The 14,155-nt window shown below is 51.2% G+C and overlaps 1 protein-coding gene across 1 annotated transcript; it reads right to left on the bottom strand.

Annotated features, from left to right (window-relative positions):
• Window positions 1-4,568: 4,568 nt before the first annotated feature.
• Window positions 4,569-8,420, bottom strand: LOC120654431 (phytosulfokine receptor 1-like). The gene has a single exon (XM_039931963.1). It carries the CDS (start codon window positions 7,912-7,914, stop codon window positions 4,696-4,698), a length of 3,219 nt encoding a protein of 1,072 aa, XP_039787897.1. The 5' UTR covers window positions 7,915-8,420; the 3' UTR covers window positions 4,569-4,695.
• Between the last annotated feature and the right edge of the window lie 5,735 nt (window positions 8,421-14,155).

The following is a 14,155-nucleotide window of genomic DNA, read 5'->3' as shown; positions in this document are numbered from 1 at the left end:
TCTTGCGGACGCCTCGAAGCTTCCCGTGCCGTCCCAATCCTCCTTTCTCCTCCTCAGTGCACGACGAGCCGAGCTCGAGCGAGCAGCACCGAGCGAACCCTAGTTCGTCATCCTCGGCGCCGGCCGTCGTTCCTCGTGCCCCGATCCTCCCGAACCCCGATTCACCTTGCCCTCCACCTCCTCCGCCTCATCCAGTGCCTGATTGAGTTGATTCCCGGCCGAATCGGCCTATCACCGAGCTCCAGAACGCGGCCGCCATTGCCGACCTCCGTCAAGCTCCGCTCCGAGCTTCGCCCCTCACATCGACGACCCCCTTCCGGCCTTCCTTCGCGCAAAACGAACCCCCGGTGAGCTTCCCCGCGGCCTAATCCTACTCCCCGACCTCTTCCCCAACCGAATCCGCGGCGGCCGCCGCCGAATCATCGCCGCGCCGCCGCGAACGCGCCGCCCGCCGAGCGCGCACGCCGCCACCCCCCTCTGCGCATCCCTGTACGCCACCACCGCGCGCCCCGAGGCCGCTGGGCATCCCTGAAGCTTGCGCCGCCCGCTCCCTCCGCCGCCCTGTGCTGCACCGGCCAGAACGGCCGCGCACCGCCGCGCGCCCCCGCCCTGCGCACGCCCCCGCGCTGCCCCGCACGCGCCCTAGCCGCCTGGCGCGCGTCCCGCGGCTCTGCAGGCCGCCCTGGCGGCGGCCGTGTCGCTGGCCGACAGCCGCCGGCGGGGGCCGGTGCCGTGCGCCGCCGCGGGCCACCCAGATGCGCCGCCGGCCATGGCTCTGGGCCATGCGGCGCAAAACAGAGGAGTGGGGGGCGGGCTGGGTCCCTGGCAAGTGGGGCCCAGCTGTCAGCCCCCTCTCTTTTATATTTTTCTTTCAATTATTTCGGCTGGTAATTCTAAATTGCCTAGAAATTCACAGAAAAATGCGAAAAATGCCAAACAAATTTTGTTAGGTTTCTAAAATCAAGATCTTCAGTAGAAAAATACTCATGCATGAAAAATATCAATTTTGCCCCTGCTTAAATTATGTTTTGTGTTTAAACTAGTTTATTTAATACCGGTTGTTCCGTTGCTCTAAAAATTATGAAATTTATTTAGTAGATTAATCTTTGAATGTGTAGTCCACTGAAAAAGGTTCAGGTGCATAGCCTATGTACATTTTTGTGGATCTATTAGTGTTTGATTTCTTTTCTAGGGTTAAAATAAATACTTTCTGTCGTCAATAAATGTTGGAAAAATTTATGTGGCATGCTTATCAAAATCATGTTATTTTGGTAACTTCTTATGGCTTGATCATATCTGCATGTCGAGTCCTTGCTTTTATTTGGCTCCTAGCTACACTTTTCTTTTATAAGTGTGGTTATTTGATTATTGTTTCATGCATGTGTAACCTCAACAAAACAAACTCCTGTCTTACTCCGTGCTGCCCTAAGCAAACTTAGTAGTTGATGTTTTGAAGGAAACACTTCAGGCTAAAAGGAATTAGCAACCGAAACCCCATCTCAGCACTACACCATTCCGTTGGACCGTAGTTTTGAAAGTGTTGTTTATCGGTTTTGTTTATAACTCTAGTTGCGCGTGCTGCATTGCATTGTATCTTTTCGTGAATCTCATGCATGGCATATTTTTCCTCGTGTAGCCGCTGACACCGAAGTCGCCTTACGAGCTGGTTGCCGAGCCGATCCAGGAGCCGCAAGCGGGAGAACAGCAGGAGGACGCAGTCGAGCACGCACCTGAAGAAATCGCTAACCCCGCTGACTTGCAAGGCAAGCCCCGGAGCATAACCATAATTTAAATTATTCAATGCTTTATTTAAGTATTGTGCATTTATGTTCTAGGAGTTGAATGAAACCGTAGTATGCATGTTTTTCCTAGGTACCGTGGGCCTATACTAGTATGCAGGTGTCGATAGAAATGCTTTGTTAAATAGGTTTTCGGTAGAAGTCGAGTGATCACTGTCACTCGCGAGTTTAGGATCTTGATCCCTTAGCTTTGGCTTGGAAATACGTTGATGAGTAAAAAGAATTGGAGACCGGGCGGGAATGAGTTGGTATAGATGAGAAAATGAACTTCCGCCTGTGTCGATTGAGGACCGTACCGTTGTTGGCCCTGATGACCGAGTTTGAACAGTACTAACCACATACCGGAAGTAGGAGGTAGTCGAAACCGGTAAGCTGTGTACCACGTTACAGCGGTGATTTGAATTCCGTCATGCTACGCTGGGCGTGGGAGTTGGCGGGTGTTGGATAGGATGCCGCCTCCGGGTTCTCCGGGAGTTCACTGCGAGGGGCCCATCACCTGGGTTTTAGCAGGCGTAGTTCAGATGCCGTGGTAATGTGGAAACAGTTGACGCGCATGGCCCGACAGGGGTTACATGTGTCGTGTGAGTTAGGTCCACCTTGCAAGGTTAAATCGGATCGATTCGCCGTCTCCCTCGGTTAAGAGAACCTTGGTCACTGCGTCACATCGTAGTAACAAAGTGAATTGAAAACGGAATGGAAAAAAGTTGGTTTGTGAGTTCTGAAGGATAATCTGTTCCACCATGCGTGCTCTAGATGATTAGGCGAATTTAGTTAATACTTGGTATACTAAATGGAGCTAAAATATTGAAAGTAAGGATTCACTTCTAGCAGCCTTTCAGCAAAAGAACTCCAGAGCCAAAAAGCTTTGCATGTCTAGATAATGGGCTAAGTATACCCATAGACGGGTAAGCCTTGCTGAGTATTAGAATACTCAGGGTTTGGTTGTAACCCTTCTGAGCAGGTTGTATTCCGGAAGACTTCGAGGAAATCAGTGCGTCCTGGAGTGGTCAGCCTCTTCCTCCAGGTTGGACGGTTGAGTGGGTTCCGTCTTCTCCGTGAAGTGAAGGCAGGTGAGCCTCACATCATTGGGCAAGATGTGAAGTTCGTCTTTTGGTCATCGACGTTATTTATCGTACTGTATTTTGAAGCTTATTTCAAATTGTTTGTATTTTTCCGCTGCGTTTAAACTCTGTAATCGAAATGTAACTCTGGCTTGTAAAACTTTATTGTAATTTAATCTGGAGACTTTTGTTTAACTCTGGTTGTAAGTTAAATTTGAAAACTTTTGTTGCTTGTAATCACCTGTGCTCGTCTTTTGGCGAGAGTTCCTGTGCAATCGATCCTGGTTAAAGCAGGCAGTCTGAGTGTACTGGTGAAGTGCAGTATCAGAGGATTAAGTTAAATGGTTAATAGTGCACTTGATCGGTATTATTTGGACTGTTCTGTGACAGTTACCTTACCATCTGCCTGTCTACTGGTGCAAATTTTGTAGGTTGCAGCGCAGGAGACGATCAGGCCGGTAGGAAGAGGATTCTGCATTTCTGCAGGTTCAGGCTCATCAGGCAGCCATATAAATGGCCAGATGGGCCGTCTAGCCCAGACGACACTAACCCGATTAGCCACGGCACGGTTTGGCGCGGTCGGCGAGCCGTGCCGTGCCACCGCCGCGGCCCAGGGACGTGACGAAGACGTGTCGGCGTGATGGCATGGTCGGCCCGAACATATCGTATTGCCCCATGCCCGTCGTCCGCCAGCACGTGTCGTCGCTGTCAATAGCCGTCCGCACATCGTCGCTGCCAGCCGCCTCCGCTCGACGGCCCACGTCTGCCCACCGGCCGCCGCCGCTCGCCAGCCCTCCCCTGCACGTGCGCGAGAGAGACAAGAGAGTGTGGCGGCTGGGTGGATGGAGTGGATTGTGGAGGGAGTGAGCCAGTGCGAGGGAGGGGGAAATAGAAGGGTACGCCCCGGGCGCACGGCAGCCCGGGTGCGCCCCTGTACCATATGCGATTCACATGGATCGGATAGTGACCGGTGAACCGGCTCATTAGAACAGCCGAGCTGGCTGTGCGGGCGCCCAGGCTGTTAGATGCGCGCACAGAGGTCAGATGGCAACAATCTGGCACAAGGGCGCACACGGGCTGCCGTGCGCCCGGGACGTACCCCATTTTTTCGAGAGGGAGATGGGCATTAGGGATTTAGGGTTGGGTGGAAAAGTATGGGCCACTAACCTACCAAATTGTTCCAGGTACTAAATTAGTCGTGCATTATCAAGTTAGACATGTTAGTCGTGTCGTGTCCGGACCGGCACTATGGGTCAAGGTCCCGGGTCAGACATGACCCTATCCATCAGGTCGGGTTAGCACTGACCCTATTATTCATGGCCAGGCTAGGTTAGAATTGGATTTTTTTCGTGCTGTGGCTCATGCGTCCACCGGACCCAGAGCCATCTATACCTCTTATGAATAGCAGCTGATGTTGATTCGCACTCATACAGGTGTGGTTTCAAGATTCAAGGGTTGTTTGGTTGCCTACCACACTTTGCCACACTTAAGATTATGCAAGTGTGGCAAAGAATTTGACCACCACACTTTTTCTTGCCTAAGGGAATCTTGCCACCCTTTTTCTTGTCTATGACATGTGGAGCCCAAAAAAATCTTGTCTAAACTTGTTACCAACCAAACACCTACCAACTTGATCAAACTTGCCTAAGGTTAGGTGTGGCAAAGTGTAGTTAGCAACCAAACACCCCTGATCAATCACACTATGCTATACATGGTATATATGATATATACTATACTCATGTTACAGTGTCAGCAGTTAGTGAGTACGATCATGTTGTGTACTCCAAAACTTTAGTTTTTCCAAGTGCACGCATCTCCAAATGCATTACAATTTTTCATCTCCAGTCACAATTGTTCACGCCGTGGTCGGTGTCCGCCGGCGGCGAGGCCGAGGCGTCGGCGGCGATGGCGTCGAGCCACTCCACCACCTGCTGCGCCGACGGCCGCGCCTTGGGGTTGGCGCTGACGCAGGCGCACGCCACGTCCAGCACCCTGCCCGCCTCCTCCCGGTGCCTCCGCTCGCCGACGCCCGCGTCGACCACCTCCCCGCCCCTCCCCTCCCGCCGCATCCGCACCGCCCACGACGTCACGTCCCGCCCCCCGCCCGCGGGCCGCGCCATGTCCACCGGCCGCCGCCCCGTCACGAGCTCCAGCAGCACCACGCCCAGGCTGTACACGTCGCCGCGGTAGGTCGCCACCGACGAGTGCCCGTACTCCGGCGGGATGTACCCGAGCGTGCCCACCAGGTCCGTCGTCACGTGCGTCTCCGCCGGGAGCACCAGCCGGGCCAGGCCGAAGTCGGCCAGCCGCGGCTCCAGGCGCGCGTCCAGGAGGATGTTGCTCGACTTGATGTCGCGGTGGAGGACGCGCGGCTCCGACGAGGCGTGCAGGTGCGCCAGCCCGCGCGCCGCGCCGCGCGCGACGCCGAGACGCGCCGGCCACGGCAGCGCGCCCGGCCGCTCGTGGAGCCACTGGTCCAGGCTGCCGTTCTCCATGTACGGGTAGATGAGCAGCCGGTCCTTGCCGGCGCGGCAGTAGCCCTGCAGCGGCACCAGGTTCCGGTGCCGGACGCAAGACAGCGTCTCCACCTCCGCGCGGAACTCGCGCTCCACCTGCCACAGGTCGCCGGAGAGGCGCTTCACCGCCGCCTCGCGCCCGTCGGGCAGCGTCGCGCGGTACACCATCCCGAAGCCGCCGCACCCCACGATGCGGGACTCGTCGAAGTTGCACGTCGCCTTCATCACGTCCTCCAGCGTCATCGTCCGCTCGCCGGCGTCGCCGTCGCCGTCCTCGGCCGGGAAGAGCAGCACCAGCGTCGACTTCGCCGCCGACTCGAGGCTCCCGCTGTCGTCGTCCGCCGCCACCCGGGCGTTGTCCTCCTGCCGCCTCGACCACACCCGCCACGTCACGGCCGCGGCCACGGCGAGGAGCAGCGCCGTGCCGACGCTGATCGCCGCCACGACGCCGGCGCTGGTGCTCGGATCCTTGTCATCCTCCTGCTCCTGCGGCGGGTCCTTCCGCGCGCACCGCGCGACGTGGATGCCGCACAGGAAGGGGTTCCCCTCGAAGTCCCCGCGGGAGAAGGTGGAGAACTGCCCGCCGACGGGGACCTCGCCGGAGAGGTTGTTGTTCGATACGTCGAAGTAGGAGAGGAAGCTGAGCCGCGTGAGCGACGCCGGGATGGGGCCGGAGAGCGAGTTGTGTGACAGGTCCAGCGACTCGAGGCTCGTCATCCCCGACAGCTCCGGCGGGATGGGACCTGACAGCCTGTTGCAGCTCAGGTCAACGATGTGCAGCTTGGTCAAGGCCCCCAGAGCAGCCGGCACGCCGCCGGTGAGGTTGTTGTGGCTCAGCACCAGGGACGGCGGGAAGCTGTCCACCTGGTTGTACTGCCGCCCCTGCACCGACGTGTTCCGGCGCATGAAGAACGGGAAGTCCTGCACCTGCGCCTCGTCGCCGCCGTGAGTGCCGCCGGCAACGAACCCCGGCATCCGCGTCAGGCTGCCCGGTATCTCTCCCTGGAGGGAATTGTTCGATACGTCGAGGTAGAAGAGGCGGTCCAATTGCCCAAGCCACGGCGGGATTGGGCCGGCGAGCCGGTTCCACGACAGGTCGAGCACCCTCAGCTTCCCAAGTCCGGCGATCCACGACGGAATCGCGCCGTGCAGTTCGCAGTTGGCGATGACCAGCACCTGAATGCTGGGGAAACCGGCGATGCCGGCATCGTCCGATGGCATCTCCTCGCCGCCGTGGAAGTTCTTGGTGAGCACCAGGCTCGTCAGGTTGGGGAGACTCTGTAGCGTCCGCAGCGCCGACGAGACGTTGGAGAAGCTGTTGCCGGTGAGCGAGAGGAAGGAGAGCGAGGAGAAGTTGGCGAACGACGGCGGTATCTCACCGGCGAGCTTGTTCCGGCCGAGGTTGAGCGCGGTCATGCCCCTGCACTCGGGAAGGCTCGCCGGGATGGGGCCTGTGAAGCTGTTCACGCCGAGGTCGAGGTACACCAGGTTCTTGAGAGCGCGGAAGTCTAGGCCGATGTCCCCGACGAAGGAGTTGTTCCGGATGTTCAGCACGCGGAGCCGGCGGCACCGCGAGAGCGTGGCGGGGAGCTCGCCGGAGAGCTTGTTGGAGGGCGCCGAGAGCTCCTGGAGGCCGGTGAGCGCGTCGAACACGTCGGGGAGCGGCCCCGAGAAGGCGTTAAAGGAGAGGTCGAGGCGGACGATGCTGCTGAGGTTGCGCAGGCGAGGCGACAGGAAGCCGGAGATGGAGTTGGTGTGGAGGCTGAGGAGCTGTAGCGACGCGACGCCGAAGAGGTCGTCGGGGAGAGCGCCGCCGATGCCGTTGCCGTCGAGCGAGAGCTCGGCGAGCGATTGGCATTGCCCGAACCCCACGGGGAACGCGCCGGAGAGCCTGTTCATCGAGAGCCGCAGGACGCGCACCGCCGGAGACTCGGCGCACAGGGCGGCGGCGTCGACGGGCCCCCCGAAGCTGTTGCCCGACACGTCGTACTCCGTCAGGTTGCCGGCGCCGGGGAGCACCGGGTGGCTGCCGTTGAACGCGTTGCCCGAGACGTTGAACACGCGTAGCGCCGGGAGCTTGATCACCGCCGCGGGTCCCAACCCGCCGGCGAGCGCGTTGGCGCTGACGTCGAGCACCTCGAGGCTCCGGAGCCGGAGCAGCCCCGGCGGGATCGCGCCCCGGAGCGCGTTGCTGGAGAGGTTCAGCACCCGGAGCGCGGCGATGCCGGCGAGCGACGCGGCCACCTCCCCCCGCAGCGTCCGGTTGGGCAGCACCAGCCCGACGACGGCGGCGCTCCCCCCGGGCGCCTCATCGCAGAGCACGCCGGGCCAGTCGCAGCACCCGTCGTCGGACGCGTTGGCGATCGGCCAGCCGTCCACCGCGGCGTCGAGGCCGGCCGAGAACCCGCGCAGCGCGGCGAGGTCGCCGGCGCCGCAGCGCCGCGGCTGCTGCGCGGCGCCGTTCCCGGGCCGCGACAAGAGGATCGCAGACCAGACGAGCACTAGTATCAGTGCCCTGCTCCTGCTCCACCAGGCCATGCCTCGAGTCGAGACAAGACAAGGTGGTGGGTGGTTGGTGATCGATCAGATCAGGCGTTGGCAGCTAGCTCATGATCGTAGAATAAGGAAGCGCCAAGAATTCACATCTTGGGATCATGGTCTAAGCTCTGTTTGCTCCTGTTCTTCAATCTTGCTTGCTCTTCTTGTTCCCTTGCGGGAAGTAGGAGAGACCGAGAGAGAAAGAGAGGAACAGAGAGCAGCTAGAGGCCAGCCAGAGAAAGGAGGGAGAAGGGGAGGAGGTTTGACTCTGCAGCTCAAGTTTAATACTGCTGCCAGTACACCCCTGGCTTGTCCTAATTCTTCAGGTAAGTGTCTAAGTGACTTTGTAAAGTAGTATAGGTGTCATGATTTGTGACCCCTCTTTAGCAAAATTTTAGTATATTTGTTGAGTGCTTGCTTTGGTCTGTGTTGGCTCACTTTGCTGGATGCATTTGGACGCTGCAGCTTACACAATGCACAAGAAGACTCATCGTTCAGTGTGCCATCATCTTCCTCTTTGCTTGTACAATTTCTTGTTAGTTTATATATAATGGCAGCTGGAGGGAGACCTCCTGTAGCCGGTGATTAAGGGGGCCTGATTGAGGTCAACGGCTGCGGAAGGGTGACACGTGGCAGTCAAGCCTACAGCAGGCGCAGGCATCTTGTCTTGCCTGGGCTTGGGCTGGAGACCTGGAGTAGCATCGGCCGTTGATCATGAAACGGAGGGCTTTCACTGGAGGAAAGGGTTGGCAAAGTCAACACTGAGATGAGCAGATGAGGACAGCGCTGGTGGACAAGCGAAGTCAGCAAGTCTACCGCGCATCACGGCTCCAAGTAGAAAGTAGTTAGCTAACGAAATTACCCGCGAACTAGTGGTATTTTATTAGCAGTAAACTACTAATCCACTAGTTATACTGGCTGATTTCATTTGACTTAAACCGGAGAAAATGCTACCGTCAAAAACTGTGACAGTTTTCACTTGATAAGTTGCTCTTGAAGAGTTTCTTATTCGGAACCTCGCCTAGAGGTTCCCATTGAGTGGACCTCAAGAAATCAAAAGTCTGCTTACCGTGAAGCTCCAGCCAAATTTCATTGTCTTGATGACCATTGAACGTTTTAAATATGATTAGAGAGGAGCAACCAACACACTGATTTGTGAAACAAATAATAGTAGGCAATTGTTATTGAGTCACTTTTCTAGTTCTTTTGGGGGTCTTTGGAAGTTTACATTTCGGACGGGCAATGTTGTGATGTGGGCCCGACACCCACCTATGCACCAAAAGGCCTACAGTTGAATTTTTCGCAAGGACACACCAAATCCACTCCAGAGGACCCAAAACTCATGTTTGGGGGTTTTCGGAAGTTTGAACTTTTCGCAACAAACGCACTCAATCAATTCTGGATGACTCAAAACTCATCTTTAGGGGTTTTCACCGATTTACATTCTGGATGGGTGTTTGACCCCTTGAAGATGAATTTCTTGGGATTTTCCATATATCTATTCCCACGGAGTATGCTAGGTCTGGTGTTAAGTACCAGATATTATCAATGATGCGGCAATATTCACTTGAATTGACTGCATGTCCATTCTCATTTTTATCAAGGCGCAAGCTCCATTTTTTTTGTTCTTGTCAAACACTACATCCCGGCTGATGGATAACTTTCTCCATTCGGGATCATAGAGGTGGTAAGCCTGGCTCCCAGGCCCCACCCCTAAATGTACCATTAGATTACTGGTATCTTCATATATGCAGTGCACCCAAAAAATTTAAGGTGGCCAAGGTGCGGCTTTTTCCCGGTCCAAGCTTTGTAGGGTGTTGCCTCTTTTAGTGCATTGGTAGGTACTCTGTTTAGTATATAAACAGATGGCTTCTCCCCACAATTCACTAGGAACTATCATGGTCTTGAGTAAGCTCCTTGTCGTTGCTAGAACAGTGTGATTCCTCCTCCCCACGACACCAATATGTTATGGGGTGTATGGTGCCACTGAATACGTTCATTTTCACAAATTTTTGTAAAGTCCCTTGACAAGAATTCACCTCCTCTGTCAGTTCGTGATATCTTTACAACTATACAGTTTCCTTTGGCTCGTGTGCAATTTCTTTTTCAACCATTGCCTCTAGCTTGTTTTGCAATATATATCCTTCACAAATCTGAGCCTGAAAATTAAGATGTCCAAGCCTTGCATGCCATAACCAAGGTGGATTCGCCATACTGATTGAAAGACACATAGGCTTACATGTTTGCAGTATAATTTTGTGGAGCCTATTGGGTGTCCTCTGAACCTTCATGAGTAACCTTGGGATGTAATATACCTCTGTTAAGAGAAGTTGCTCATTATTTTTGTTTGTGAGATTTATCGAATAGCTTCCTATTTCACTTTTTGCAGGGATATTCAGCTAAAAGAATTGAGGAAGCTTCTCTATTTGAATGACATGTTCATTTGGTGTCACATAGATGGATGAGGCACTCGAGGGTGCAACCACATAGATGTTTCTTAACCACACGCCCAGGTGTACTTTGTGAGCTTCCTCCTCCACTTGACCATCCTCTTGACCTCATGGGCCCATCTGAAGAGAGTGCAATTAGGACTGACCCTTTCGGTTTCGGGACAATCAAGGAGGGAAATGTTATTCACACAATTGCAAAAGACAAACAAACCTGTGAGAATTTTTTAAATGTGGATAATCTTCAGAAGGTCTATGCCTCGTTGGAACCAGCAGTAAGGGTTAGGGGTCTCCTTCCTCCCTTTTCCCTTCGTGACAGGAAAAGCCGAGGGCTATACACATACTATAACAAGATAATGAAAGTCCAACAATCTTGACTGCCTATGATTTGGCGTATAACTCTCTCTCTCTCTCTCTCTCTCTCTCTCTCTGTGTGTGTGTGTGTGCGCGCGCGCGCGCGCCAACAAAGGGTGAGCACCCCTTCCTGGACTTTCTCTCTAAGGAACATGCCATTGTGTCGCCCGACAGGGAAAACACATGCACATCTGTTACTCATACATTGTATGACCATGGTCTTAGATTGCCACCTAACCTTAAACCTTTTCACAAAGGGGGATCTGATGCGTCATTTAACACGAATACTAATAAGGGAAGACTTAGTGTAATAATATAGAAAGGTGAAGAGGTAATTTGGTGTGAGGTACTCGATGAAATTGAGTGCAATCCATTTATTCAGGCAGAGGCACGTGCAATGTGCCTTCTTCTAAAGAGAGCAATTAAAATGCCAATACTATCATTGGAAGTTTGTACTAACTGTGATACTATTAGTAGAGTCCTGAGAGGCGAGTTGGTCTATGACAATAAAGATCCATTGCAGAAGTTGTATGACTTCATGAAATTTATGAGGGGTTACTTTGAAGAACTGATGTGCCGGTTGGTACCGAGAGAAAGTATGATGTTTGTTAATAGCCTTATGAGAAAAGAAAATGTCCACAAAGACATGTTTAATAGCATACTCTTGCTCTTGATCTTGTTAATCAGAAAATATATTAGATCTGATTAACAAGATCATGAGAAAGAGTATGCTGGGGAAGTGGGGTCATATATTGAACAGAGACCCAATATTCAGTGTGAAGGATGGGACCTCATCACCGAAAAGATTGGGTAAGTTAATGTTTTTTTACACTTTCGATTGTTGCTGCCTAGTTATCTTGCCTTCTTTTTTGTTTTTGTTGATTGTTGCTTGTGATTGCTTCTAATTCAACATGGGCAATCTTTTACAATATTGTAGCTCAAAAGAATGTGCAGCATGTTTCAGACTGCCCAAAAAATACATTCTCTATGTTACAATGTTGTTGGTGAAGGTGGTCAGCAGGACAAGATTAATGCAGCATGGCATATTATTAGAGCTTTGAAACATGTGGAAGTTCAATTATGGTTAAAGATACTCATGGATTAAATGGATTGAAAAGATTGTTGGTCTAAGGAAGATTGAAGATGTTTGCTTGCGGTAGCAATCATGCAGTACACAGCAGCTCACTGATAAACTTGTTGTCAAGAAAGAATTTGAAGGGGCTGATAGTTCAAAATGTAACCAAACGTTTGAATCTGGTTCTGGAAATAGAAGTACTGGAGGAAGCATGACGTGATGAAAAATCTCTCACGGTAGTGTTGGCAAATCCGGATGAAAAACTTCTAGTTGAAAATCGAGTACTTCAATTGCATGATATATGTCTCTTTCTATATGCCATGAAAGCGGAAGTTGAAACTAGGTGTATGCTTAGAGTTACATTGCACCAGCTGCGGTTTAGCTAGCCACCGATGCATTTTTTATGTCGGTGTCGGTGTGGGAACCTTTGGTTGCACCAGATCAGACATAACAGGTCATCCCTGCACAGGACACCCGGCTGAATGCCTGGGCCGCAACACAACCACCTACCCTCTCCTATATCCCCTCCGCCTGGGGCGGGCGATATCTTTGGGCAACGACCCAGTTCCACAAGCGGTGCCACACGTGGTGGCTGGATCCCCTCCGTGGGGCAGTCACGGGCCGCCACGGTCCCTGCGTGCCGTAGACGATCTAGGGGGCCAAGCAGCGCGCGTCCATTGCTGTTGCTATCCAAGTCCAACAAATCTAATTTTGGTGGAACTGCGGGTGTGTTGGGCTCATCTCATATCAGTTAAGGTTATAATCTCTTTTATTTTTGCTTATTGCTATTCAGCATGGTACCATATATATCGATGTAATGAACAACTTTGGCCGGATTTGTTAATTGATGTACTATGATCATTGCTTGTGGCCTCTGCACTATCAATGTACTATGATCATTACAGGTTAACATGTAGCCTGAGTGTGGATTCTCTAATTGCAGCTTTTCTCTAAGTTGGAGTAAGTCCCACACTTCTCTATGAGTTGGAGCCCGGGTATCTTGGTCGAGTGGTTGTGTTGTTTGTTGTACTCCCCTTCTTCCTAATGAAATATGTAGTCCTATATTTTCCTATGAGTTGGAGTCCCTATTTTCTTTGGGTTAAAGAGTCCCTTTTTTCTTTTTTAGGTAAATGGTTAAAGTCCTATATTTTCATATGACTTTAACCACGTTGTGTAACGCAAGACTCTTGCACTTTTTATGTGTCTACCCTACCATGACACTACTACACTACATGTCAATTTTGTCATCTCCTACTTGAGACCTCTTATGCCATGGTATGACAAGACGGGAGGGAAGTACCCCTATTTATAGAACTCCATGGCTCATATAGTTTTGTCATGTGTCCTTTTTCTACACACTTCTTTACAAATATCTAACTCTAGAATTTTTCTCGTATTTATCTAACCGTACAAGTATCAAATTTCTAGAGTATTACATATAAACATCATGCATAATCTTTAATCTTGTAAAAGCTTCTCACAATTACGCATTTATACTTCAACATCATGCATAAATCTATGAGTAATCTTGCATATAAACATGAAATCAATAAAAATTCGTGTACTGAAGTACGTCTTGTTACATCAAATACTAAATTTTGTAAATGACAAAGTTTAATACCAAATTAACTATAAATAAAAACTGAATTTATGATTTAGCTAGCTAAATAACCCTTAATTTAGCAGGCTATAACAGTGGCTATAACCGACTATCTAGAACCTTGGTAATGGCCTACATTTTCCTATGACTTTAACCACGTTGTAGGTATCACATTGATACTACAATTGTGACACATGAAATTTGTGCTACTCATGCCCGCTACACAGAGGCTGTCATTCTACCCTTACTCTGATTATTGAAACACCTAGATCTCCATCGACGGGTCGGAAGCGAAGTTCCAGTCAGTCTCAGTTGTCTCATAGTCTCTTGGTGAATACACCGGCCCTTTCATCCATAATTTTAGAATTTTATGATAATTTTAAATCTTTTTATCAACTTTAAAATATGATTTCAAAACATATTTTTAACTTAAATAAATATAGTCTATAAATGATGCATCCATTGAGATATTGTATTGGTATTCTTGTTTGAAAAGATTTAAAATATTTAGAAACCTATAGTTTGGGCTAAACCCATTCTCATTTTCTCCTTCCCTCCTCTTTTCTCCATCCCGCCCTGCCCCCGGACCTCCTATCCATAGGATGTCCTAAATGGGCCCACTATAAGAAGGAAAATAATATTTCATTTTAAAAATAAATATTCTGTAACAATATTCTAGAATATTTTTTTGGGACAAAATTAAATGTTATGTAATATTTTCCATAATATTTTTTGGGACAACCGAATATTCCGGAAGATTTTTCT

The sequence above is a fragment of the Panicum virgatum genome, chromosome 1N, assembly GCF_016808335.1.
Source record: "Panicum virgatum strain AP13 chromosome 1N, P.virgatum_v5, whole genome shotgun sequence".
Lineage (NCBI taxonomy): Eukaryota > Viridiplantae > Streptophyta > Magnoliopsida > Poales > Poaceae > Panicum > Panicum virgatum.
Note: the sequence above shows the minus strand (reverse complement) of the source record. Positions and strands in the feature narration are given on the sequence as shown.